The sequence below is a fragment of the Lichenostomus cassidix genome, unplaced genomic scaffold (genome assembly GCF_008360975.1).
Source record: "Lichenostomus cassidix isolate B80296 unplaced genomic scaffold, HeHo_3.0 HiC_scaffold_39, whole genome shotgun sequence".
NCBI classification, from domain to species: domain Eukaryota; kingdom Metazoa; phylum Chordata; class Aves; order Passeriformes; family Meliphagidae; genus Lichenostomus; species Lichenostomus cassidix.
In genome coordinates, this window is record NW_028147446.1 from 659,055 (window position 1) to 687,052 (window position 27,998).

Here is a 27,998-nt window from a genome sequence, read left to right on the forward strand (position 1 = left end):
GCAGAAAATGGGAGAAAATGGTGATACTGGCAGATCTTCCCAATGTATTGGATCAGCTGGAAAAGAAAAAATTTAAAAGATGGAATTCGGAATTTCTGACAGGCTGGGCAAGGAGGTAACGGCAGATTTCTCCTATATATTGGATCACCTGGGAAAAAATGAAAATAATTTACAAATTTGGGTGAAAACGGGGAGAAAAACGGTGAAAAAATGGTGAAAAACAGCCAAAAAATGGCAAAGAAATCATTAAAAACAGTGAAAAAATGGTTGAAAACAGGGGAAAATGGGGGTAAAACTGTGGTAACAGCAGATCTTCCTGATGTACTGGATGACCTGGGAAAATTTGGGAAAATTTGGGTGAAAACAGTGAAAAAACGGGGAAAAACAAGGGAAAAATGGCCAAAAATGGCCCAAAAATGGTGAAAAACGGTGGGAAAATGGGGAAAAAATGGTGAAAAAAGGGCAGAAAATGGGGGGAAAATGAGGAGAAACTGAGGTAACGGCAGAGCTCCCCGATGTAATTGGATCACCTGGAGAAAAAGAAAAAAAAATGGGATTTTGGGTGAAAACGGGGAGAAAAACGGTGAAAAAATGGAGAAAATGGTGAAAAAATGGGGGAAAACGGTGAAAAAATGGGGAAAAACGGTGAAAAAACGGGGAAAAACGGCCAAAAAATGGCAAAGAAATGGCAGAAAACGAGAAGGAAAATGAGAGGAAACTGAGATAGCAGCAGATTTCTCCTATATATTGGATCACCTGGGAAAAAATGAAAATAATTTACAAATTTGGGTGAAAACGGGGAGAAAAACGGTGAAAAAATGGGGAAAAACGGTGAAAAAACGGGGAAAAACGGTGAAAAAATGGGGAAAAACGGGGAAAAAATGGGGAAAAACGGGGAAAAAACGGGGAAAAACGGCCAAAAAATGGCAAAGAAATGGCAGAAAATGAGAAGGAAAATGAGAGGAAACTGAGGTAGCAGCAGATTTCTCCTATATATTGGATCACCTGGGAAAAAATGAAAATAATTTACAAATTTGGGTGAAAACGGGGAGAAAAACGGTGAAAAAATGGGGAAAAACGGTGAAAAAATGGCAGAAAATGGGGGAGAAAATGAGGGGAAAATGAGGGGAAACTGAGATAGCAGCAGATTTCTCCTATATATTGGATCACCTGGGAAAAAATGAAATACAAATTTGGGTGAAAACGGGGAGAAAAACGGTGAAAAAATGGGGAAAAATGGCCAAAAAATGGCAGAAAATGGGGGAGAAAATGAGGGGAAAATGAGGGGAAACTGAGATAGCAGCAGATTTCTCCTATATATTGGATCACCTGGGAAAAAATGAAAATAATTTACAAATTTGGGTGAAAACGGGGAGAAAAACGGTGAAAAAATGGGGAAAAATGGCCAAAAAATGGCAGAAAATGGGGGAGAAAATGAGGGGAAAATGAGGGGAAACTGAGGTAACAGCAGATCTTCCTGATGTATTGGATCACCTGGGAAAAAATTGGGAAAATTTGGGTGAAAAAGGTGAAAAAATGGGGAAAAACGGTGAAAAGATGGGGAAAAACGGTGAAAAAACCAGCAAGAAATGGGGGAAATTGGGCAGAAAACTGGAAATTTCTGGAATTCTGGGAATTTTGGGGCATTTTTGGAGCGTTTTGGGAATTCCAGGAATTTTGGGAGTTCTTGGATTGTTGGGCATTTCAGGGATTTGGGGGATTTTGGGAATTCTTGGGGTTTTTGGAATTTCACGAATTTTGGGGAATTTTAGGAATTTGGGGAATTTCAGGAATTCAGGGAATTTTTGGAATTTTAGAAATTCAGGGAATTTCAGGAATTCCTGGAATTTTAGGAATTTGGGGAATTTGTGGAATTTCAGGAATCCTGGCAATTTTAGAAATTTGAGGAATTTCAGGAATTCCAAGAATTTTGGGAATTTCAGGAATCCTTGGAATTTTAGGAATTTTAGAAATTTAGGGAATTTCAGGAATTTTAGAAATTTGAGGAATTCCAGGAATTTCAGGAATCCTTGGAATTTCAGAAATTCAGGAAATTTTGGGAATTTCAGGAATTTTAGGAATTTGGGGAATTTTGGGAATTTTAAGAATTTGGGGAATTTCAGGAATTTCACAAATTCAGGGAATTTTAGGAATCCTTAGAATTTCAGGAATTCAGGAAATTTTGGGAATTTCAGGAATTCCCAGAATTTCAGAAATTTGGGAATATTTGGAATTTTAGAAATTCAGGGAATTTTCAGGAATTCCAGGAATTCCAGAAATGCCAGAAATTCTGGGAATTTTTGGGAATTTTCAGGTGTCTCAGGCCTCTCACCATGCCTCCCACCCCTCAGAATTCCAGGAATTTTTGGCAATTTCAGGAATCCTTGGAATTTTAGAAATTTGGGTCTTTTAGGAATTCCAAAAATTTTAGAAATTTGGGGAATTCAGGGAATTTCAGGAATCCTTGGAATGTCAGAAATTCAAGAAATTTCAGGAATTTTAGAAATTCTGGGAATTTTAGGAATTTCAGGAATTTGGGGAATTTTAGGAATCCTTGGAATTTCAGAAATTCAGGAAATTTTGGGAATTTGGGGAATTTCAAGGGAATTCAGGAAATTTTGGGAATGTCAGGATTTCCTGGAATTTTAGGAATTTAGGGAATTTCAGAAATTCAGGGAATTTTTGGCGTTTTGGGGAATTTGGGGAATGTCACTAATTTGGGGAATTTCAGGATTCCTTGGCACTTTGGGCATTCCCCAAATTTCTGAAATTTCTTGAATTTCTGACATTCCAAGGATTCCTGAAATTCCCTGAATTCCCCAAATTTCTAAAATTTCTGGAATTCCTAAAAGACCCAAATTTCTAAAATTCCAAGGATTCCTGAAATTGCCAAAGATTCCCAAAAATTCCTGGAAATTCCGAGGGGTGGGAGGTGTGGTGAGAGGCCTGAGACACCTGGAAAATTCCAAAAAAATTCCTAGAATTTCTGGCATTTCTGGAATTCCTGAAATGCCCCAAATTTCTAAAATTCAAAAAAATTCCCCGAATTTCTAAAATGCCAAGGAATTCCTGAAATTCCCAAAAATTTCCTGAATTCCTGAAATTCCAAGGAGTCCTGACATTCTTGAAATTTCCCAAATTCTTAAAATGCCCCAAATTCCTGAAACCTCTAGGAATTTTCAGGCCTCCCACCCCTTGGGATTTTTGGAAATTGTGGCGATTTCAGGAATAGCTCGAGAATTCTAGAAATTCGGGGAATTAGTTTGAATTTTTAGACATCTGGGGAATGTTTGGACCTCTCAGGGCTCTCCCCACGCCTCCCACCCCCCGGAATTCCGGGAATCTTTGGGAATTTCCGGGAATTTGGGGAATTTTGGGGGATTTTTGGGGGGATTCTGGGCACTGACCGTGCAGCGGTGTCGCACGCAGTCGTCCCAGAAGCTGGAGGCAGAGAACTTGCGGCGAATGACGACGGTGAGACCGTGCAGCAGGCACTGCCCCACCCCCATGATGTTCCCTGGGGAAAAAAATGGGAATTTTGGGGAATTTTGGGGAATTTCCAGATTGATTCCAACCCCCCATGGTGTTCCCTGGGGGAAAAAATGGGAATTTAATGGAAAAAAATGGGAATTTTTGGGAATTTTGGGATGGATTTGGGGTCAATCCCAACCCTATGGTGTTCCCTGAGGGAAAAAAATGGAATTTGGGGAATTTTTGGGAATTTTGGGATGGATTTGGGGTCAATCCCAACCCCCACGGTGCTCCCTGGGGGAAAAAACTGGAATTTAATGGAAAAAAAATGGGAATTTCGGGGAATTTTGGGATGGATTTGGGGTGGATTAGGAACTGCCCCACCCCCATGATGTTCCCTGGGGGGAAAAATGGGAATTTTTTGGGATTTTTGGGAATTTTGGGATCGATTTGGGATCATTTCCAACCCCCATGGTGTTCCCTGGGGGAAAAAATGGGAATTTAATGGAAAAAATGGGAATTTTTGGGAATTTTGGGATGGATTTGGGGTCAATCCCAACCCCCCACAGTGTTCTCTGGGGAGGAAAATGGGAATTTAATGAAAAAAATGGGAATTTTGGGATGGATTTGGGGTGCAGCAGGCACTGCCCCACCCCCATGATGTTCCCTGGGGAAAAACGGGAATTTTTGGGAATTTTGGGGAATTTCCAGATTGATTCCAACCCCCCATGGTGTTCCCTGGGGGAAAAAATGGGAATTTAATGGAAAAAAATGGGAATTTTTGGGAATTTCGGGATGGATTTGGGGTCAATCCCAACCCCCATGGTGCTCCCTGGGGGAAAAAACTGGAATTTAATGGAAAAAAAATGGGAATTTTGGGGAATTTCGGGGTGGATTTGGGGAGCAGCAGGCACTGCCCCACCCCCATGATGTTCCCTGGGGGGAAAAATGGGAATTTTTGGGAATTTCGGGATGGATTTGGGGTCAATCCCAACCCCCATGATGTTCCCTGAGGGAAAAAAATGGAATTTGGGGAATTTTTGGGAATTTCAGGACGGATTTGGGGTCAATCTCAACCCCCATGGTGCTCCCTGGGGGAAAAAATGGGAATTTAATGGAAAAAAATGGGAATTTTGGGGAATTTCGGGACGGATTTGGGGTGGATTAGGAACTGCCCCACCCCCATGATGTTCCCTGGGGGAAAAAAATGGGAATTTTGGGAATTTTGGGATGGATTTGGGGTCAATCCCAACCCCCATGATGTTCCCTGGGGGAAAAATGGGAATTTAATGGAAAAAAATGGGAATTTTGGGGAATTTCAGGAGGGATTTTGGGTCAATCTCAACCCCCATGGTGCTCCCTGGGGGAAAAAATGGGAATTTAATGGAAAAAAATGGGAATTTTGGGGAATTTTGGGATCGATTTGGGTTGCAGCAGGCACTGCCCCACCCCCATGATGTTCCCTGGGGGGAAAAATGGGAATTTTTTGGGATTTTTGGGAATTTTGGGATCGATTTGGGATCATTTCCAACCCCCATGGTGTTCCCTGGGGGGAAAAATGGGAATTTTTTGGGATTTTTGGGAATTTTGGGATGGATTTGGGGTCAATCCCAACCCCCCACAGTGTTCTCTGGGGAGGAAAATGGGAATTTAATGGGGGAAAAAATGGGAATTTAATGGAAAAAATGGGAATTTTTGGGAATTTCGGGATGGATTTGGGGTCAATCTCAACCCCCATGGTGTTCCCTGGGGGGAAAAACTGGAATTTAATGGGAAAAACTGGAATTTAGTGGGAAAAAATGGGAATTTGGGACTGGATTTGGGATGGATTAGGAACTGCCCAAACCCCATGATGTTCCCTGGGGAATTTCTGGGAATTTTGGGGAATTCCCAGATTGATTCCAACCCCCCACTGTGTTCCCTGGGGGAAAAAACTGGAATTTAATGGGAAAAAATGGGAATTTAATGGAAAAGAATGGGAATTTTTGGGAATTTTGGGATGGATTTGGGGTCAATCCCAACCCCCATGATGTTCCCTGGGGGGAAAAACTGGAATTTAATGGGAAAAAATGGGAATTTAATGGAAAAAAATGGGAATTTTGGGGAATTTTGGGATGGATTTGGGATCATTTCCAACCCCCATGATATTCCCTGGGGGGAAAAACTGGAATTTTGGGGAATTTTGGGACGGATTTGGGGTCAATCCCAACCCCCATGGTGCTCCCTGGGGGAAAAAATGGGAATTTAATGGAAAAAAATGGGAATTTAATGGAAAAAAATGGGAATTTTTGGGAATTTCGGGATGGATTTGGGGTCAATCCCAACCCCCATGATGTTCCCTGGGGGAAAAATGGGGAATTTAATGAAAAAAATGGGAATTTTGGGGAATTTTGGGATGGATTTGGGGTCAATCTCAACCCCCATGGTGTTCCCTGGGGGGAAAAACTGGAATTTAATGGGGAATTTTGGGACGGATTTGGGATCAATCCCAAACCCCATGGTGCTCCCTGGGGAAAAATGGGATAATGGAAAAAATAATTTAATGGGAAAAAATGGGAATTTTGGGGAATTTTGGGATGGATTTGGGGTCAATCCCAACCCCCATGGTGCTCCCTGGGGGAAAAATGGGAATTTAATGGAAAAAAATGGGAATTTTGGGGAATTTCAGGACGGATTTGGGGTCAATCTCAACCCCCATGGTGCTCCCTGGGGGAAAAAATGGGAATTTAATGGAAAAAAATGGGAATTTTGGGGAATTTCGGGATGGATTTGGGGTGGATTAGGAACTGCCCCACCCCCATGATGTTCCCTGGGGGGAAAAACGGGAATTTTGGGGAATTTTGGGACGGATTTGGGGTCAATCCCAACCCCATGGTGTCCCCTGAGGACAAACAGGAAGAGGAAACAGGAAGAGGAACCAGGAAGTGACCTCACCGGCCGAGTGGTAGAGCGGCAGGCAGTCGTAGATGACGTCATCAGGGCGGAGCCGGAAGGCGTAATAGCCAAAGGCGGCGATGCGGTAATACCTGGGGGGACACGCCCACTCAGGGCCACGCCCACCACTGGCCACGCCCACCATTGGCCACGCCCACCATTGGCCACGCCCACCACTGGCCCTGCTCAACATTGGCCACGCCCACCATTGGCCACGCCCACCATTGGCCACGCCCACCATTGGCCACGCCCACCATTGGCCACATTCATTGGCCACGCTCACCATTGGCCACGCCCACCTCGAGCCACACCCACCATTGGCCACGCCCACCAGTGGTCACGCCCACCACTGACCACATCCAGTGGCCACGCCCACCATTGGCCACGCCCACCATTGGCCATGCTCACTGGCCACGCCCACCATTGGTCGCACTCACTGGCCACACTCACTGGCCACGCCCACCATTGGCCACGCCCACCATTGGCCACGCCCACCCGAGCCATGCCCACCAGAGCCACACCCACCATTGGACAGCCCACCATTGGCCACACCCACTGGCCACACCCACCCACTGGCCACGCCCACCCGAGCCACGCCCACCTGAGCACACCTGCCCAGCACTGGCCACGCCCACCAGAGCACACCTGTGCTCACAGCCACGCCCTGACCAGACCCACCCTCTTGGCCACGCCCACTCATGACCACACCCGCCGGATGACACCCCAGGGACCACGCCCACCCTTGGCCACACGCATTATAACCACACCCCTTCATGGCCACGCCCAGCTCGGGCCACACCCATCATTGGCCACACCCACCTGGCGACATTCATGTGCAATGACATTCCTGACCACACCCATCCCTGGCCACACCCATCTATGACCACATGGCTGACCACACCCATCTGTGACCACACCCACTATGGCATCTAGCCCTGGCCACACCCACCGTGGCCACACCCACCCCTGGCCACACCCACTCTGACCACTCCCCTGGACCCAAGCTGTCATTGGCCACACCCATTCCTGACCACACCCACCCTGACCACAGCTCCATTGACCACACCCATCTCTTGGCCACTCCCACTCCTGACCACACCCACCCTGTGACCACACCCACTCTGTACTCACAGCCATCTCTTGACCACACTTACTCCTCACCACACCCACATCTTGACCACACCCACCCTGACCACACCCACCCTGTAGTCACACCCAATGACCTCACCCACCTTGACCACACCTCCATTATCCATACAAATCTCTGACCACACCCACCCTGTAACCACACCCCCTGACCACACCCACATCCTGACCACACCCACCATGTAACCACATCCACCCCTTGACCACACCTCCATTGAGCACACCCACCTTGACCACACCCACCTACTGACCACACCCACCTTGACCACACCCACTTTGATGATACCTCCATTGACCACACCCACCTCTGACCACACCCCCACTGACCACACCCGACTTGACCACACCTCCATTGTCCACACCAACCTGACCACACCCACTCCTGACCACACCCATCCTGTAACCACACCCCATTGACCACACCCATCTGACCACACCCACCCTGTAACCACACCCATTGACCACACCCACCCTGTAACCACACCCACCTTGACCACACCTAACTCTGCCCACACCTACCCTATAACCGCATGCCTGACCACGCCCACTTCTTGACCACACCACCTTGTAACCACACCCACCTTGACCACACCCATCTCTGACCGCGCCCAGTCGGTAACCACACTCATTGACCACACCCACCTTGACCACACCTATCTCTGACCACACCCCTGACCACACCCGCTTCTTGACCACACCCACTCTGTAACCACACCCATATTGGCCACACCCATCTCTGACCACGCCCCCTCTGACCACGCCCCCCCGGCCCCGCCCTCACCTGCTGTGCACCACAATGGCTGCTTTGGGCATCCCGGTGGTGCCTGAGGTGTAAATATAGAACAGCCGGTCTGGAAAAGAGGGAAAATCCGGGAAAATTGGGAAAATCCGGGAAAACTGGGAAAAATCCGGGAAAATCAGAATCCGGAAAAGTTATTTCTTCCTCATTTCTCCTCTTTTTCCTGTTTTCTCCCTCATTTTTGCCTCGTTTTTCTCACCTTTTCCCTCATTTTTTTACTGTTATTTCACCTTTGACTTAAAATATTTCATTTTTAAATATAAAAAAGTATTTTGCTAGTATTTCATTGAAGACATTTCATAAGTCTTCATAAAATTTCCTAAAATTTTCCATCTTTCTTTCTCATTTCTTCCTCATTTTCCCCATTTTTTCCCTCATTTTTTATAATTTCCCCTCATGTTTTTTATAATTTTTCCATCTTCATTTTCCCCCCATTTATCCTCATTCTTCCTTTTTTCTCTCATTTTTCTCTCATTTTTCTTTTTCCCCTCATTTTTCCTGCTTTTTTCCTGATTTTTCTCTCATTTTTCCCATTTTTTCCCTTTTTTTTTTCCCCTCATTTCCCTTCCATTTTCCCCCCATTTCTCTCATTTTTTTCCCATTTTTCCCCCATTTTCCCCCCCATTTTTCCCGTTTTTTTTACCATCCATGCCCTTTTTGGGGCCGTTTGGGGGAATTGGTGTTTTTGGCACAGATTCCAGCAGTTTCTCCAGATGTTTGGTTCCTTCTGGGACAATTTTGGGGTCAAAATCTCCACAGCAGAATTTCTCCATTTTCGGCCCCAAAAGTGCATTGATCTCCGAGACGGCTGCAAGAAAATGGGGAAAAATTAATGAAATATGGGGGAAAAATCCTGGAAAAATTTCTTAAGAAAATAGGGGAAAAGGTCCTGAAAAAATTATGGGAAAATGCTAAAAAAAATGGGGGAAAAAATCCTGAAAACGTGGAGAAAAATAGCCTCAGAAAATGGTTTTCATGCCCTGAAAAAAAACCCAGAAAAAAAATGGGGAAATGTCCTAGTTTACAATACAAATGTATTCAGTATTCTATTCCCATCAGCTATGGGTCGTTAGCTGTTATCTCCTGCTAATTACTCACCCCTGATAACTGTTAATTAGCAATCAAGAAACCACATGACTCATTGAATTAGCTCATCCTATTGGGAGATGCTCTGCCCAGGAGGGAGGAGCCAAGAATTCCCACCTGGAGATAAGCTGGTGTCAGCTTGGATCTGACTCTGGCAGTGCTTTTCCTTGGATTATTTAATTTATTGTTAATTTTTCCTATTAAATTTCTATCTTGATTTATGATTTCCCACCGGTTTGTTGTCAAACTAATGTGTATTTTGGCGCCCAATGTGGGGCTCGAACCCACGACCCTGAGATTGAGAGTTTTGTGCTTTACCAACACACCTCTCAGTGTCAGGTTGGATCTGATTTTTCCTTGGATTATTTCACTTCTTGTTAATTTTTCCTATTAATTCTAATCCTGACTTGTGATCTCCCACTGGTTTGTTGTCAAACTAATGTGTATTTTGGCGCCCAACGTGGGGCTCGAACCCACAACCTTGAGAGTCTCACACTTCACCAATACACCCCTCAGTGTCAGCTTGGATCTGACTTTTCCTTGGATTATTTAATTTATTGTTAATTTTTCCTGTTAATTTTAATCCTGACTTGTGATTTCCCACTGGTTTGTTTTCAAATACACATTTTGGCGCCCAACGTGGGGCTCGAACCCACGACCTTGAGATTGAGAGTTTTGTGCTTTACCAACACACCTCTCAGTGTCAGGTTGGATCTGATTTTTCCTTGGATTATTTCACTTCTTGTTAATTTTTCCTATTAATTCTAATCCTGACTTGTGATCTCCCACTGGTTTGTTGTCAAACTAATGTGTATTTTGGCGCCCAACGTGAGGCTCGAACCCACAACCTTGAGAGTCTCACACTTCACCAATACACCCTCAGTGTTCAGGTTGGATCTGACTCTGTCAGTGCTTTTCCTTGGATTATTTAATTTATTTCAAATTTTTCCTGTTAATTTTAATCCTGACTTGTGATCTCCCACTGGTTTCTAGTCAAACCAATACACATTTTGGCGCCCAACGTGAGACTCGAACCCACGACCCTGAGATTCTCACGCTTTACCAATACACCCCGAAATTTTTTCCCTTTTTTTTTTTGACTCACCTGGTGCCACCTCCACCCCAAAAACAACACACCAGCCCAGCCTTGCCCAACCCCAGCCAAATCCCCACTAATTCCATCCTGGATTCCATAAAAACCATTTTATCCCTGATTTGGCTTTTTTTCCCTTCATTTTTTCTCACTTTTCCCTCATTTTTTCTCATTTTCCCCTCTTTTTTTCCTGTCTTTTTCCCCCTCATTTTCGCAATCTTTTCTCACTTTCCTCTCACTTTCTCTCCCATTTTTTCTCACTTTCCCCTCCTTTTTTCCTGTTTCTTTCCCATCATTTTTCCCTCAAGTCTTCTCATTTTTTTCTCACTTTTTTCCCCCCATTTCTTCTCATTTCCTTCTCACTTTCTCCCTCAGTTTTTCCTCACTTCCCCCTCATTTTTCCTCACTTTTCCCTCATTTTTTCCTCATTTTCCCCTCAGTTTTTCCTCACTTTCTTCTCATTTTTTCGCATTTCCCCCTCACTTTCCCCTCATTTTTCCTCACTTTCCATCATTTTTTCTGTTTCTTTCCCCCCATTTTTTCTCCTTTTCCCTCTCCTTTTTTCCCATTTGTCTCTTATCATTCTTTCCCATTTCCCCCTCATTTTTTCTCCCGTTTTTTCTCACTTTCCCCTTATTTTTCCTTACTTTCCCCTCATTTTTCCCTGTTTCTTTCCCATCGTTTCACCTCTTTTTTTCTCATTTCCCCCTCATTTTTCCCCTCATTTTCCCCAATTTGGCATCTTTTGGATTTTTTTCCCTCAGGTTTTCTCGTTTTCCCCTCAGTTTTTCTCATTTTCCTGTGACTTTCTCCCTCACTTTTTCTCATTTTTCTCCCATTTTTTCTCCATTTTCCCTCCTTTTTTCCTGTTTCTTTCCCACCAGTTTTTCTCATTTTCCCCTCATTTTTTCTCATTTCCATCTCGTTTTCCCCTCATTTTTTTCTCATTTTTCCCTCATTTTTTCTCATTTCCATCTCATTTTCCCCTCATTGTTTTATCATTTTCCTCTCATTTTCCCCTCATTTCCCCACATTTTCCTCTCATTTTCCCCTCGTTTTCCTCTCATTTTCCTCTCATTTCCCCACATTTTCCTCTCATTTCCCCACATTTTCCTATCATTTTCCCCTCATTTTCCTCTCATTTTCCCCTCATTTTCCTCTCATTTTCCCCTCATTTTCCTCTCATTTTCCCCTCATTTTCCTCTCGTTTTCCTCTCATTTTCCCACATTTTCCCCTTGTTTTCCCCTCATTTTCCTCTCGTTTTCCTCTCGTTTTCCTCTCATTTTCCCCTCGTTTTCCCCTCATTTTCCTCTCGTTTTCCTCTCGTTTTCCTCTCATTTTCCCCTCGTTTTCCTCTCATTTTCCCCTCATGTTCTCCTCATTTTCCTCTCATTTTCCCCTCATTTTCCTCTCATTTTCCTCTCGTTTTCCTCTCATTTTCTTCTCGTTTTCCTCTCAATTTCCCCACATTTTCCTCTCGTTTTCCTCTCGTTTTCCTCTCATTTTCCCCTCATTTTCCCCCAATCTTTCCCCCCTCTTTTCCCCCCATTTTTCCCCACTTCCCCCTCATTTTTCCCCTATTTTCTCACTCACCTGTTGCCAGCTCCGCCCCGAACACGACACACCTGGCCGAGGCACAGGTGAGGCAATGGCCCAGAGCCTCCCTGCGCAGGTGACAATTCACCAGCGCCGCCTCGACGCCAGCCTTGCCCAACCCCAGCCAGATCCCCACAAACTCCTTCCTGGAGTCCAGAAAAACCCTTTTTCCCCTCATTTCCCCCACTTTGGCATCTTTTGGATTTTTTTCCCTCAGGTTTTCTCGTTTTCCCCTCAGTTTTTCTCATTTTCCTGTAACTTTCTCCCTCACTTTTTCTCATTTTCCCTCATTTTTTCTCCATTTTCCCCTCATTTTTTCCTGTTTCTTTCCCACCAGTTTTTCTCATTTTCCCCTCATTTCCTCTCATTTTCCTCTCGTTTTCCCCTCATTTTTTTCTCATTTTCCCCTCATTTTTTCTCATTTCCATCTCATTTTCCCCTCATTGTTTTATCATTTTCCTCTCATTTTCCCCTCATTTCCCCACATTTTCCTCTCATTTTCCCCTCGTTTTCCTATCATTTTCCCCTCATTTTCCTCTCATTTTCCCCTCATTTTCCTCTCATTTCCCCACATTTTCCTCTCATTTCCCCACATTTTCCTCTCATTTCCCCACATTTTCCTCTCATTTTCCTCTCATTTTCCTCTCATTTTCCCCTCATTTTCCTCTCGTTTTCCTCTCATTTTCCCACATTTTCCCCTCGTTTTCCCCTCATTTTCCTCTCGTTTTCCTCTCGTTTTCCTCTCATTTTCCCCTCGTTTTCCTCTCATTTTCCCCTCATGTTCTCCTCATTTTCCTCTCATTTTCCCCTCATTTTCCTCTCATTTTCCTCTCGTTTTCCTCTCATTTTCTTCTCGTTTTCCTCTCAATTTCCCCACATTTTCCTCTCGTTTTCCTCTCGTTTTCCTCTCATTTTCCCCTCATTTTCCCCCAATCTTTCCCCCCTCATTTCCCCCCATTTTTCCCCACTTCCCCCTCATTTTTCCCCTATTTTCTCACTCACCTGTTGCCAGCTCCGCCCCGAACACGACACACCTGGCCGAGGCACAGGTGAGGCAATGGCCCAGAGCCTCCCTGCGCAGGTGACAATTCACCAGCGCCGCCTCGACGCCAGCCTTGCCCAACCCCAGCCAGATCCCCACAAACTCCTTCCTGGAGTCCAGAAAAACCGCGACGACGTCTCCGTTCCCGAATCCCAACTCCCGGAAGAGGTGAGCCACGGCGTTGGAGAATTCCTCCAGCTGCCCGAAGGTCCAGAAGGTTCCGGAGGATTCGTCGATCAGCGCGGCTTTGTCGGGGAAGCGGCTGGCGGTCAGCTGGAAGAGGCTGGGGATGGAGCAGCCCGAGCGGCGGAAACGGCGCAGGTTGTGCCGGACGCGGAGTAACACCCATAATCCGCTGGAAAAAAACAAAAATTTTGGGAATTTTTGGTGAAAAAATGGGAATTCTAGGTGAAAAAATGGGAATTCTAGGTGAAAAAATGAAGATTCTAGGAGGAAAAATGAAGATTCTAGGTGAAAAAATGGGGATTTTGGGTGAAAAATGGAGATTCTAGGTGAAAAAGTGGAGCTTTTGGGTGAAAAAACGAAGATTTTAGGGGGAAAAATGGAATTTTAGGAGAATTTTAGGGGATTGGAAGAGGTTGGGGATGGAGCAGCCCGAGCGGCGGAAACGGCACAGGTTGTGCCGGACGCGGAGTAAGACCCATAATCCACTGGAAAAACAAAAATTTTGGGAAATTTTTGGGATTTTGGGCGGAAAAAAGGGATTTTCAGGTGAAAAAATGGAGATTCTAAGTGAAAAAATGAAGATTTTATGAGGAAAAATGGGGATTTTAGGTGGAAAAATGGGGATTTTAGGTGGAAAAATGGGGATTTTAGGTCCAAAAATGGGGATTTTAGGGGGAAAAAATGGGAATTTTAGAGGAATTTTGAGGGAATTTTGGGTTTTTGGGGTGGAGGAGAAGAAGAGTAAAAGCCCAGTTGGAATACAGAGAAGATTTGGGAATTTTTGGGGAAAAAATGGAATTTTAGGGGATTGGAAGAGGCTGGGGATGGTGGAGCCCGAGCGGCGGAAATGGCGCAGGTTGTGCTGGACGCGGAGCAGGACCCACAATCCAGTGGAAAATGAGAAAATTTGGGAAAATTTAGAAAAATTTCGGGAATTTTGGGTGAAAAAATGGGAATTCTAGGTGAAAAAATGGAGATTCTAGGTGAAAAAATGAAGATTTTATGACAAAAAATGAGGATTTTAGGTGGAAAAATGGGGATTTTAGGGGAATTTTGGGGTTTAAAGGGTGGAGGAGAAGAAGAGTAAAATCCTGTTCAGAATGTGGAAAAGATTTGGGAATTTTTGGTAAAGAATGAGGATTTTTGGAGGTGGAAGGGATGGGAAGAGGCTGGGGATGGAGCAGCCCGAGCGGCGGAAACAGCGCAGGTTGTGCTGGACGCAGAGCAGGACCCAGAGACTGCTGGAAAAAATGGGAAATTTGGGAATTTTTGGTGAAAAAATGGGAATTTTAGGTGAAAAAATGAAGATTCTAGGAGGGAAAATGAAGATTTTACAAGGAAAAACAAGGATTTTAGGGGAATTTTGGGGTTTAAAGGGTGGAGGAGAAGAAAGGTAAAAGCCCAGTGGGAATATAGAGAAGATTTGGGAATTTTAAGGGAAAAAAAGAAGATTCTAGGAGGAAAAATGGGAATTTTAGGTGAAAAAATGGAGATTCCAGGAGGAAAAATGGAGATTTTAGGTGAAAAAATGGGAATTTTGGAAGAATTTTAGGGGAATTTTGGAGTTTAAGTGATGGAGAAGAAGAGTAAAAGCCCAGTGGGAATACAGAGAAGATTTGGGAATTTTTGGGGAAAAAATGGAATTTTAGGGGATTGGAAGAGGCTGGAGATGGTGGAGCCCGAGCGGCGGAAACGGCGCAGGTTGTGCTGGACGCGGAGCAGGAGCCACAATCCAGTGGAAAATGAGAAAATTTGGGAAAATTTAGAAAAATTTCGGGAATTTTGGGTGAAAAAATGGGAATTCTAGGTGAAAAAATGGAGATTCTAGGTGAAAAAATGAAGATTTTATGACAAAAAATGAGGATTTTAGATGGAAAAATGGGGATTTTAGGGGAATTTTGGGGTTTAAAGGGTGGAGGAGAAGAAGAGTAAAATCCTGTTCAGAATGTGGAAAAGATTTGGGAATTTTTGGTAAAGAATGAGGATTTTTGGAGGTGGAAGGGGATGGGAAGAGGCTGGGGATGGAGCAGAACCCAGAAACCGCTGCAAAAAACAAAAATTTTGGGTGAAAATTGGGAATTTTTGAGAATTTTAGGGGAAAAAATGGGAGTTCTAGGTGAAAAAATGGAGATTCTAGGTGAAAAAAATGAAGATTATATGAGGAAAAATGGGGATTTTAGGTGGAAAAATGGAGATTTTAGGTCCAAAAAAGGGGATTTTAGGGAGAAAAATGGGATTTTTAGGGAAATTTCGAGGGAATTTTGGGGTTTAAGGGGTGGAGGAGAAGAAGAGTAAAAGCCTAGTGGGAATGTAGAGAAGATTTGGGAATTTTAGGGGAAAAAATGGAATTTTTGGGAATTTTAGGGGATTGGAAGAGGCTGGGGATGGAGCAGAACACAGAGACTGCCAGAAAATGGGAAAAATGGGAATTTTTAGGGATTTTTGGGGAATTTTTTGGGAATTTTAGGTGAAAAAATGGGGTTTGTAGTTAAAAAAATGAAGATTTTATGAGGAAAAATGGAGATTTTAGGTGCAAAAATGGAGATTTTAGGGGGAAAATATGTGAATTTTAGGGGAATTTTAGGGGAATTTTAGGGGAATTTTGGGGTTTAAGGGATGGAGGAGAAGAAGAGTAAAATCCTGTTCAGAATATGGAAAAGATTTGGGAATTTTAGGGGGAAAATAAGGGAATTTTTCGTAAAAAATGGAATTTTTGGGAATTTTAGGGGATTGGAAGAGGCTGGGGATGGAAAATTCCCAAAGATTTGGGGTTTTTCTCACCCCCAGGGCGGAAAAACCCCCATTTTCCCCCAAAATTCCGTGGATTTTGGGTCTCCCAAAACGAGGAAATTCCATTTATCCCCAAAAATTCCCCAAAATTTGGTGTTTTCCCTCAGCAAGGATTGAGATTTCCCTAAAAAATCCCCCAAAATTCCCTTTTTTTTCCACGAGTTTCATCCCAAAAAATCGAGGATTTCACCCCAAAAATCCAGGATGTTCCTTTAATTCCTCTGGAAATCTCCCAAAAAATCAAAATCCTTGGAGAACAAAACTCCTTTTTTTCTCCTTTTTTTTTTACAAAAAAACTCATCAAAGGTTTCTTTGTTTCTTTGCCAAAAAAATTTGGATTTAATTCCCTCTGGGAAGTCCTAAAAAAAAGGAATTTGGGATTTTTTCCAAGGTTTTCAGGAGAAACAATTCCTGGATTTTTCTGGGTGGGAAAAAAGAGGATTTGGGGTCAGAATTGAGAATTTGGGGTCAATTTTGGGGTCAGAATTGGGGGTTTGGGGTCAATTTTGGGGTCAGAGTTCGGGGTTTGGGGTCAGAATTGGGGGTTTGGAGTCAATTTTGGGGTCAGAATTGGGAATTTGGGTCAATTTTGGGGTCAGAATTGGGGGTTTGGGGTCAGAATTGGATGTTTGGGGTCAATTTTGGGGTCAGAATTGGGGATTTGGGGTCAATTTTGGGGTTAGCATTGGGGATTTGGGGTCAACGTTGGGATCAGAATTGGAGATTTGGGGTCAATTTTGGGGTCAGAATTGGAGATTTGGGGTCAGAATTGGGAATTTGGGGTCAGAATTGGGGATTTGGGGTCAATTTTGGGGTCAGAATTGGGGATCTGGGGTCAATTTTGGGGATTTGGGATCAGTTTTAGGGTCAGAATTGGGGATTTGGGGTCAACTTCGGGATCAGAATTGGAGGTTTGGAGTCAATTTTGGGGTCAGAATTGGGGATTTGGGGTCAATTTTGGGGTCAGAATTGGGGATTTGGGGTCAATTTTGGGGTCACATTTGGGGTTTGGGGTCAAGTTTAGGGTTTGGGGTAAAGTTTGGGGTTTGGGGTCAAGTTTGGGGTTTGGGGTCAGGTATAGGGTCAGTCTGGGGTCATGTTTGGGGTCAAGTTTGGGGTCAGTTTGGGGTTTGGGGTCAGGTTTGGGGTCACATTTGGGGTTTGGGGTCAGTTTGGGGTCACATTTGGGGTTTGAGGTCAAATTTGGGGTTTGGGGTCAAATTTAGCCTCAGGTTTGGGGTCAGTTTGGGGTCAAGTTTAGGGTTTGGGGTCACTTTGGGGTTTGGGGTCACATTTGGGGTTTGGGGTCACTTTGGGGTCACTTTGGGTTTCAGGCTCAACTTTGAGCTCAGCTCTGCTCCCCAATGCCATTCTCACTGCCAACCACAGCAACCTCCAGTGTCCCCAATGTCCCCAAATGTCCCCCAATGTCCCCCAATGTCCCCCACGTCCCCAATGTCCCCAATGTCCCCCAATGTCCCCAGTGTCCCCAGTGTCCCCAACATCCCCAGTGTCCCCAGTGTCCCCAAAGTCCCCAGTGTCCCCAAAGTCCCCAATGTCCCCAAAGTCCCCAATGTCCCCAATGTCCCCAAAGTCCCCAATGTCCCCAATGTCTCCCAATGTCCCCAATGTCCCCAATGCCCTCAATGTCCCCAATGTCCCCAATGTCCCCAAATGTCCCCAGTGTCCCCAGTGTCCCCAACATCCCCAATGTCCCCAGTGTCCCCAGTGTCCCCAAAGTCCCCCAATGTCCCCAGTGTCCCCAGTGTCCCCAATGTCCCCAATGTCCCCAATGCCCTCAATGTCCCCAATGTCCCCAATGTCCCCAATGCCCTCAATGTCCCCAATGTCCCCAATGTCCCCAAATGTCCCCAGTGTCCCCAGTGTCCCCAAAGTCCCCCAATGTCCCTGCTGTCTCCAATGTCCCCAGTGTTCCCAATGTCCCCAAAATCCCCAATGTCCCCCAATGTCCCCAATGTCCCCAGTGTCCCCAGTGTCCCCCAATGTCCCCCAATGTCCCCAATGTCCCCAGTGTCCCCAGTGTCCCCAATGTCACTCACAAGAGGTCCCTGGGTGCAGTTTTGAGGACGATCCAGATCCATCTCCAGCTGGCAGCACTCAGTCCCAGCCCCAGGGAGCAGAGCAGGCTGCAGCCCCACGGAGCTCCCAGTGTCCCCAGTGTCCCCAATGTCACCCCAGTGTCCCCAATGTCCCCAGTGTCCCCAGTGTCACTCACAAGAGGTCCCTGGGCGCTGTTCTGAGGACGATCCAGATCCATCTCCACGCTCCAACGCCCATCCCCAGCCCCAGGGAGCAGAGCAGGCTGCAGCCCCACGGAGCTCCCAGTGTCCCCAATGTCACCCCAATGTCCCCAATGTCCCCAATGTCCCCAGTGTCACTCACAAGAGGTCCCTGGGCGCTGTTTTCAGGACGATCCAGATCCATCTCCACGCTCCAATGGCCATCCCCAGCCCCAGGGAGCAGAGCAGGCTGCAGCCCCATGGAGCTCCCAGCAGCCGCAGGAAGCACAGCGAGAGCAGCCAGGAGAGCAGGAACCTCACCGGGGACATGGCGGGGTGGGAGTGGGGAAAGAGGGAATGGGAATTGGGGTGGGAATGGGAATTGGGGTCAGGAATGGGAATTGGGAATGGGAAAAGAGGGAATGGGAATGGGAATTGGGGTGGGAATGGAGAAAGAGGGAATGGGAATTGGGGTCAGGAATGGGAATTGGGAATGGGAAAAGAGGGAATGGGAATGGGAAATGGGAATAGGGAATGGGAATGGGGAAAGAGGGAATGGGAATTGGGGTCAGGAATGGGAATTGGGAATGGGAATTGGGGTCGGGAATGGGAAAAGAGGGAATGGGAATTGGGGTCAGGAATGGGAATTGGGAATGGGAATTGGGGTCGGGAATGGGAAAAGAGGGAATGGGAATGGGAATTGGAGTGGGAATGGGAGTTGGGGTCGGGAATGGGAATTGGGAAAGAGGGAATGGGAATGGGAATTGGAGTGGGAAAAGTGGGAATAGGAATGGGGAATGGGGTGGGGAAAGAGGGAAAAGTGGGAATGGGAATTGGGGTCCGGAATGGGGTGGGGAAAGTGGGAAAAGTGGGAATGGGATGAGAAAACAGAGGATGGGATGGGGAAAGAGGGAGTGGGAATGGGAAGAGGGAGTGGGATGGGAAAAGCGGGGATGGGATGGGGATGGGATGGAAGAAGTGGGAATGGGAATGGGACGAGGGTTAGTGGGAATGGGAATGGGAAGAGGGAACGGGATGGGAATGGGAAGAGGGAATGGGATGGGAATGGGACGAGGGTTAGTGGGAATGGGAATGGGAAGAGGGAATGGGATGGGAATGGGATGAGGGGAAGTGGGAACGGGAAGGGAATCGGGAAAGCAAGAACGGGGTGAGAAAAGCGGGGACGGGAATGGGAATTGGGGTCGGGAATCGGGTGGGAAAACGGGGAATGGGGTGGGGAATGGGACGGGAAAAGTGGGAATGGAAAGCTGGAAGGGGATGGGAAGAACAGGGAATGGGAAGCCGGAATAGGGACCCGGGAACGGGGAAAACGGGAACGGGCTGGGGGAACGGGAACTCGGCACGGAACGGGGAAAGGGGAACCGGAACGGGGGAAGCCGGGCTGAGGGAGAGGGGGAAACCGGGCTGAGGATCCGGAGCGCTGCGGGGCTGGGGAGGCAGCCGGGAGGAGGCTCCGAGGGTCGGTTAGAGGCTCCGGGATCCAGTCACGAAGCTCCGCTATCCGTTTAGAAGCTCCGCTATCCGGTCACGAAGCTCCGCTATCCGGTTACGAAGCTCCGAGGGTCGGTTCGATATTCCGCTAGCCGGTTACGAGGCTCCGAGGGTCGGTTAGACTCTCCGCTATCCGGTTAGGAAGCTCCGCTATCCGTTCACGAAGCTCCGCTATCCGGTTAGGAAGCTCCGCTATCCGTTCAGAAGCTCCGCTATCCGGTCACGAGGCTCCGAGGGTCGGTCCAGCCCTCAGCACAAGGTCCAGAGCCGCTCCGTAGCCGCGGCAGGCAGGCTGGCCGGCCCTCAGCGCCGAGCGCCGGGCCCCTCACCAAATCCAGGCCGGGGCTGCGGGGGTCACTGCAGGCCGCTCCGCTTCTCCCCGCGGATCTCCCCGAGAGCCTCTCCGGCTCTCTCCGGGGGTCTCTCCGGCTCTCTCGGGGGTCTCTGCGGCTCTCCCCGCGGGCTGCCGGGCCGCCCCGGGGCTGCCGAGCTCCCCGCGGAGCTCACCCGCCGCTCCCGCCGCTCCGCAGCTTCTGCCGCCTCAGCCGCCCGGCCGCCGCCGCCTCAGCCGAGGCCACGCCCACGAGGGGCGGGGCGAGGGGAATGGAGGGTTTCTATTGGTTAGCGGCGCGGCTGCTGGAAGGTGATTGGGTGAGGCGGAGGGAGGGAGGAGGGGAGGGGGGGTGAGGGGCGGGGTTATGTAAATGAGGGGTGATGAGGCCACGCCCATCGCAGTTGGCGCCCCCTAGTGGAGGGGGAGGGGCGTGGGAAATCCCCAAAATGGGAATTCCAAAAAATTGGGAATTCCAAAAATCGGGAATCCCAAAAATTTGACATCCCAAAATCAGAAATCCCAAAAATGGGAATTTCAAAAAATTGGGAATCCCAAAAAATTGGGAATCCCAAAAATTGGGAATCCCAAAATCAGGAATTCCAAAAATTGGGAATCCAAAAAAATTGGGAATCCCAAAAATAGGGAATCCAAAAATCAGAAATCCCAAAAATCGGGAATCCCAAAAACTTGGGAATCCCAAAATCAGAACCCCAAAACCCCAAAAGCCTTGAAAACCCCAAAACTAAATCCCCAAATCCGTGAGACCCCAAAAGCCCTAAAAACCCCAATCCCAAAATCCCAAAATCCCAGAAGAAAACAAAAGCCCAAATCGCTGAGACCCCAAATCACCAAAACCCCAAATCCCAAAAACCCCAAAACCCCCAAAAGCCTTAAAAACCCTAAAACCCCAAAAGCCCAAAACCAAACCCCCAAATCCTCAAATCTGTGAGACCCCAAAAGCCCTAAAAACCCCAAGAGCCCTAAAAAGCCCAAAACCAAAATCCCAAAAGCCTTAAAAACCCCAAAACCAAAACTCCAAAAACCTTAAAAATCCCAAAACCAAAATCCCAAATCCCAGAAAACCCCAAAAGCCTTAAAAACCCCAAAATCAAAATCCCAAAATCCCAAAAAAACCCAAAAACCTTAAAAATCCCAAAACCAAAATCCCAAATCCCAGAAAACCCCAAAACCCCTCCCCCTCCCCTCCCCCCACCCTTCCTCCCCCACCCCCCAATCCTTTAATCCAATTTTCCCCAAATAATCCCAAATAATCCCAAATAATCCCTAAATCCCAAAAACCAGCAGAGCTCCGGAGGATTCCAACCTTCCTGCATTCCGGGACTTCACGGGGAATTTTTGGGGTTTTTTGTCTCCTTTTATCCCCAAATTTTTTGGGGAAAAATCCTGTTTTATCCTCTGGATTTTTGGGGGAAAATTCCATTTTTTCCTCTTGATTTTTGGGGGAAAATTCTATTTTTTCGTCTTGATTTTTGGGAGAAAATTCCATTTTATCCTCTGGATTTTTGGGGGAAAATTCCATTTTTTCCTCTTGATTTTTGGGGGAAAATTCTATTTTTTCGTCTTGATTTTTTGGGGAAAAATCCTGTTTTATCCTCTGGATTTTTGGGGGAAAATTCCATTTTTCCTCTTGATTTTTGGGGGAAAATTCCATTTTATCCCCTTGATTTTCTGGGGGAAAATTCAATTTTTTCCTCTTGATTTTTGGGGAAAAATTCCATTTTTTCCTCTGGATTTTTGGGGGAAAAATTCTATTTTTTCCTCTTGGTTTTTGGGGGAAAAATCCTTTTTTTTTCTCTTGATTTTTGGAGAAAATTCCATTTTTTTTCTCTTGATTTTTTTTGGGAAAATTTTTTTTTTTCCTCTTGATTTTTTGGGGGAAATTCTATTTTTTCCTCTTGATTTTTGGGGGGAAAATTCCATTTTTTCCTATTGATTTTTGGGGGAAAAATTCCATTTTTTCCCCTTGATTTTTTGGGGGAAAATTCCATTTTTTCCTGTGGATTTTTTTGGGGAAAATTCTATTTTTTCCTCTGGATTTTTGGGGGAAAATTCCATTTTTTCCCCTTGATTTTTTGGGGGAAAAATTCTATTTTTTCCTCTTAGTTTTTGGGGAAAAATCCTTTTTTTTTCTCTTGATTTTTGGAGAAAATTCCATTTTTTTCCTCTTGATTTTTGGGGAAAAATTCCATTTTTTCCTCTTGATTTTTTAAGGAAAACACCCAAATTTTTGGGATAAATTCTTATTTTTCCCAGATTTTCTGGGACAGAACCCCCCATTTTTCTCCAAATTTTTCAAGATAAATTCCCATTTCCCCTCAATTTTTGGGCCAAAAACCCCCAAATTTTTGGGATAAAATTCCCATTTTTCCCCCAAATTTTTCAAGATAAATTCCCATTTCCCCTCAATTTTTTGGGCCAAAAACCCCCAAATTTTTTGGGACAAATTCCCATTTTCCCCCCAAATTGTTGGGATAAAATCCCTAATTTTCCCCCAAATTTTCAAGATAAATTCCCATTTTTCCCCACAATTTTTTGAGCCAAAACCCCCAAATATTCGGGACAAAAATCTTATTTTTCCCCCAAATTTTTGGGATAAAATTCCCATTCTCCCCTCAATTTTTTAAGCCAAAACCCCTATTTTTCCCCCCAAATTTTCAGGACAAATCCCCATTTTTCCCCCAAATTTTTGGGATAAAATTCCCATTTTTCCCCCAAATTTTTGGGATAAAAATCCCTATTTTTTCCCCCAAATTTCGGTACAAATCCCCATTTCTCCCACAATTTTTTGAGCCAAAACCCCCAAATTTTTGGGACAAATTCCCATTTTCCCCACAATTTTTTGGGCCAAAAACCCCCAAATTTTTCGGGACAAATCCCCATTTCTCCAACAATTTTTTGAGCGAAAACCCCCAAATTTTTGGGACAAATTCCCATTTTTCCCCACAGTTTTTTGAGCCAAAACCCCCCAAATTTTTGGAATAAATTCCCATTTTCCCCACAATTTTTTGGGCCAAAAACCCCCAAATTTTTCGGGACAAATTCCTATTTTTCCCCCCCAAATTTTCAGGACAAATCCCCATTTTTCCCCCAAATTTTTCCGGATAAATCCCCATTTTTCCCCCCAAATTTTTGGGATAAAATTCCCATTTTCCCCCAAATTTTTCAAGATAAATCCCCATTTTCCCTTCAATTTTTTGGGCCAAAAATCCTATTTTTCTCCCAATTTTTTGGGATAAAATTCCCATTTTCCTCACAATTTTTTGGGCCAAAAACCCCCAAATTTTTCGGGACAAATCCCCATTTTCCCCCAAATTTTTCCAGATAAATCCCCATTTTTCCCCCCAAATTTTTGGGATAAAATCCCCATTTTTCCCCCAAATTTTTGGGATAAATTCCCATTTTTCCCCCAAATTTTTCCGGATAAATTCCCATTTTCCCCCCAAATTTTTGGGATAAAATCCCCATTTTTCCCCCAAATTTTTGGGATAAATTCCCATTTTTCCCCCAAATTTTTCAAGATAAATTCCCATTTTCCCCCCAAATTTTTCAAGATAAATCCCCATTTTTCCCCCAAATTTTTGGGATAAATTCCCATTTTTCCCCCAAATTTTTGGGATAAATTCCCATTTTTCCCCCAAATTTTTCAAGATAAATTCCCATTTTCCCCCCAAATTTTTGGGATAAAATCCCCATTTTCCCCCCAAATTTTTGGGATAAAATTCCCATTTTCCCCCCAAATTTTTGGGATAAAAATCCCTATTTTTCCCCCAAATTTTTCAAGATAAATCCCCATTTTCCCCCCAAATTTTTGGGATAAAATCCCCATTTTTCCCCAAATTTTTCGGGATAAAAATCCCTATTTTTCCCCCCAAATTTTGGAACAAATCCCCATTTCTCCCCATGACCTCCTCCCTCTTCTCCGGCCGCGTTCTGCTCTGCAATCGCTCCGAATTCCGCCTGGACACCGAGCGGGAATTGCGCCGAGCTCTGGAAAACAAGATCATCCTGATTTATTTCGCCTCCTGGAATTGCCCGAAATGCCGCGAATTCGCCCCAAAGCTGCGGCGCTTCTGCCAGCGCCTCACCGAGCCTTTCCACGTGGAGAGAGCCGAGCAGGTGGGATTTGTCTACGTGGGGAGAGAGGAGAGTCGCCAGGAGCAGGAGAAATTCCTCCAATCCATGCCCAGCAGGTGGATGGCTCTGCAGCATGGCGATGAGTTCGGAAGGTAAGGAAATCTCAAATTTTTTGCCCAAAATTTGCCTTTTTTTTGGTGAAAAAATGTGCTTTTTTAGCTAAACAATCGCATTTTTTAGGCTCCAAAAATCCCATTTTTTAGGCGCAAATATCCCATTTTTTCAGCCCAAAAATCCCATTTTTTCACCTCCAAAATCCCATTTTTTCGTCTCCAAAATCCCATTTTTCAGCCCAAAAATCCCATTTTTTCACCTCCAAAATCCCATTTTTCAGCTCCAAACTCCCACTTTTTAGGCTCAAAAATCCCATTTTTTAGGACCCAAACTCCCATTTTTTCGGCTCCAAAATAACAATTTTTTTGTCTCCACAATCCCATTTTTTCGACTCCTAAATCCCATTTTTACGTCTCCGAAATCCCATTTCTTAGGCCCCAAAATCCCATTTTTTTGTCTCCAAACTCCCATTTTTTCAGCTCCAAAATCCCATTTTTTAGGCCCAAAAATCCCATTTCTTGGCTCCAAACTCCCAAAATCCCATTTTTTCGGCTCCAAAATAACAATTTTTTCATCCCCTAAATCCCATTTTTTCAACTTCTAAATGTCATTTTTTAGGCCCAAAAATCCCATTTTTCGGCTCCAAACTCCCATTTTTTAGCCCCAAAATCCCATTTTTAGCCCCAAAAATCCCATTTTTTAGCCCCAAAAATCCCATTTCCATTCCTGGGCATTTCTGGATTTGTCTACGTGGGGAGAGAGGAGAGTCGCCAGGAGCAGGAGAAATTCCTCCAATCCATGCCCAGCAGGTGGATGGCTCTGCAGCATGGCGATGAGTTCGGAAGGTAAGGAAAAATTTGATTTTTTTGCCCAAAATTTGCTTTTTTTTTGGTGAAAAAATGTGCTTTTTTAGCTAAACAATCGCATTTTTTAGGCTCCAAAAATCCCATTTTTTAGGCGCAAATATCCCATTTTTTCAGCCCAAAAATCCCATTTTTTCACCTCCAAAATCCCATTTTTTCGTCTCCAAAATCCCATTTTTCAGCCCAAAAATCCCATTTTTTCACCTCCAAAATCCCATTTTTCAGCTCCAAACTCCCACTTTTTAGGCTCAAAAATCCCATTTTTTAGGACCCAAACTCCCATTTTTTCGGCTCCAAAATAACAATTTTTTTGTCTCCTAAATCCCATTTTTTCGTCTCCAAAATCCCATTTTTCGGCCCAAAAATCCCATTTTTTCACCTCCAAAATCCCATTTTTTGGCTCCAAACTCCCATTTTTTCAGCTCCAAAATCCCATTTTTTAGGCCCAAAAATCCCATTTCTTGGCTCCAAACTCCCAAAATCCCATTTTTTCGGCTCCAAAATAACAATTTTTTCGTCCCCTAAATCCCATTTTTTCAACTTCTAAATGTCATTTTTTAGGCCCAAAAATCCCATTTTTCGGCTCCAAACTCCCATTTTTTAGCCCCAAACTCCCATTTTTTAAGCCCAAAAATCCCATTTTTTCACCTCCAAAATCCCATTTTTCAGCTGCAAACTCCCACTTTTTAGGCTCAAAAATCCCATTTTTTAGGACCCAAACTCCCATTTTTTCGGCCCCAAAATCCCATTTTTCGGCTCCAAACTCCCATTTTTTCGGCTCCAAACTCCCAAAATCGCATTTTTTAGGCTCCAAAAGAACAATTTTTTTGTCTCCTAAATCCCATTTTTTCGACTCCTAAATCCCATTTTTACATCTCCGAAATCCCATTTCTTAGGCCCCAAAATCCCATTTTTTTGTCTCCAAACTCCCATTTTTTCAGCTCCAAAATCCCATTTTTTAGGCCCAAAAATCCCATTTCTTGGCTCCAAACTCCCAAAATCCCATTTTTTCGGCTCCAAAATAACAATTTTTTCGTCCCCTAAATCCCATTTTTTCAACTTCTAAATGTCATTTTTTAGGCCCAAAAATCCCATTTTTCGGCTCCAAACTCCCATTTTTTAGCCCCAAAATCCCATTTTTTAGTCCCTAAAATCCTATTTTTTAGGCCCAAAAATCCCATTTCCATTTCTGGGGGTTTCTGGGTTTGTCTACGTGGGGAGAGAGGAGAGTCGCCAGGAGCAGGAGAAATTCCTGAATTCCATGCCCAGCAGGTGGATGGCTCTGCAGCATGGCGATGAGTTCGGAAGGTAAGGAAAATTTGATTTTTTTGGGGTGAAAATTGGGGTTTTTGGGGAAAAAATCCCTTTCTTTTGGTCAAAAATTGCACTTTTTCAGCAAAAAAATCGTATTTTTTAGGCAGAAAAATCTAATTTTTTAAACGCAAAAATCCAATTTTTTGGTGCAGAAATCCAATTTTTTGAGCAAAAAATCCCATTTTTTAGGTTCCAAAATTCCCATTTTTTAGGTGCAAAAAATCCAATTTTTCGGCAAAAAATCCCATTTTTTAGGCTCCAAAGTTCCATTTTTTAGGTAGAAAAATCCCATTTCTTAGGCTCCAAAATCCCATTTTTTAGCCCCAAAATCCCATTTTTTAGTCCCTAAAATCCTATTTTTTAGGCCCAAAAATCCCATTTTTTTCTCTCCAAACTCCCATTTTTTAGCCCCCAAAATCCCATTTTTTAGGCCCAAAAATCCCATTTCCATTTCTGGGCATTTCTGGGTTTGTCTACGTGGGGAGAGAGGAGAGTCGCCAGGAGCAGGAGAAATTCCTCCAATCCATGCCCAGCAGGTGGATGGCTCTGCAGCATGGCGATGAGTTCGGAAGGTAAGGAAAAATTTGATTTTTTTTCCCAAAATTTGCTTTTTTTTTGGTGAAAAAATGTGCTTTTTTAGCTAAACAATCGCATTTTTTAGGCTCCAAAAATCCCATTTTTTAGGCGCAAAAATCCCATTTTTTTACCTCCAAAATCCCATTTTTTCAGCTCCAAAATCCCATTTTTCAGCTCCAAACTCCCACTTTTTAGGCTCAAAAATCCCATTTTTTAGGACCCAAACTCCCATTTTTTTGTCTCCAAAATAACAATTTTTTTGTCTCCTAAATCCCATTTTTTCGACTCCTAAATCCCATTTTTATGTCTCCGAAATCCCATTTTTTAGGCCCAAAAATCCCATTTTTAGCCCCAAAAATCCCATTTTTTCAGCTCCAAAATCCCATTTTTTAGCCCCAAAAATCCCATTTTTTAAGCCCAAAAATCCCATTTTTTAGCCCCAAAAATCCCATTTTTTAGGCCCAAAAATCCCATTTTTTAGGCCCAAAAATCCCATTTTTAGCCCCAAAAATCCCATTTTTTCAGCTCCAAAATCCCATTTTTTAGCCCCAAAAATCCCATTTTTTAAGCCCAAAAATCCCATTTTTTAGCCCCAAAAATCCCATTTTTTAGGCCCAAAAATCCCATTTTTTAGGCCCAAAAATCCCATTTTTAGCCCCAAAAATCCCATTTTTTCAGCTCCAAAATCCCATTTTTTAGCCCCAAAAATCCCATTTTTTAAGCCCAAAAATCCCATTTTTTAGCCCCAAAAATCCCATTTTTTAGGCCCAAAAATCCCATTTTTTAGGCCCAAAAATCCCATTTTT

General features: G+C 44.5%; 2 protein-coding genes across 2 annotated transcripts in view; one reads left to right on the top strand and one right to left on the bottom strand.

Annotated features, from left to right (window-relative positions):
- On the bottom strand, positions 1-18,843 carry LOC146422620 (long-chain fatty acid transport protein 1-like). The gene is made up of 7 exons (XM_085046005.1): positions 18,548-18,843; positions 13,129-13,523; positions 8,994-9,158; positions 8,333-8,402; positions 6,406-6,497; positions 3,408-3,517; positions 1-148 (listed from the first exon to the last, which is right to left on the bottom strand). The coding sequence occupies exons 1-7, from the start codon at positions 18,712-18,714 to the stop codon at positions 53-55; spliced, it is 1,095 nt and encodes a 364-aa protein (XP_084902131.1). The 5' UTR covers positions 18,715-18,843; the 3' UTR covers positions 1-52.
- Positions 18,844-24,151: 5,308 nt separating this feature from the next.
- Positions 24,152-27,998, top strand: part of NXNL1 (nucleoredoxin like 1) — a gene marked incomplete at its 3' end in the record, with an annotated part of 17,723 nt that continues 13,876 nt past the window's right edge. Inside the window, 1 exon segment of the mRNA XM_085045767.1 lies at positions 24,152-24,477. Coding sequence (XP_084901893.1) covers positions 24,152-24,477 — 326 coding nt within the window.

Bases quoted from the DNA above. Each gene is read 5' to 3' on its own strand.
- LOC146422620 (XM_085046005.1), bottom strand. From the start codon at position 18,714: ATGTCCCCGGTGAGGTTCCTGCTCTCCTGGCTGCTCTCGCTGTGCTTC. The intron at 9,159-13,128 runs GTGAGTGAGAAA...ATTTTCTTGCAG, and splicing joins CGGGGCGGAGCTGGCAACAG to CCGTCTCGGAGATCAATGCA. The intron at 3,518-6,405 runs GTGAGGTCACTT...TTTTTTCCCCAG, and splicing joins GCCGCTCTACCACTCGGCCG to GGAACATCATGGGGGTGGGG.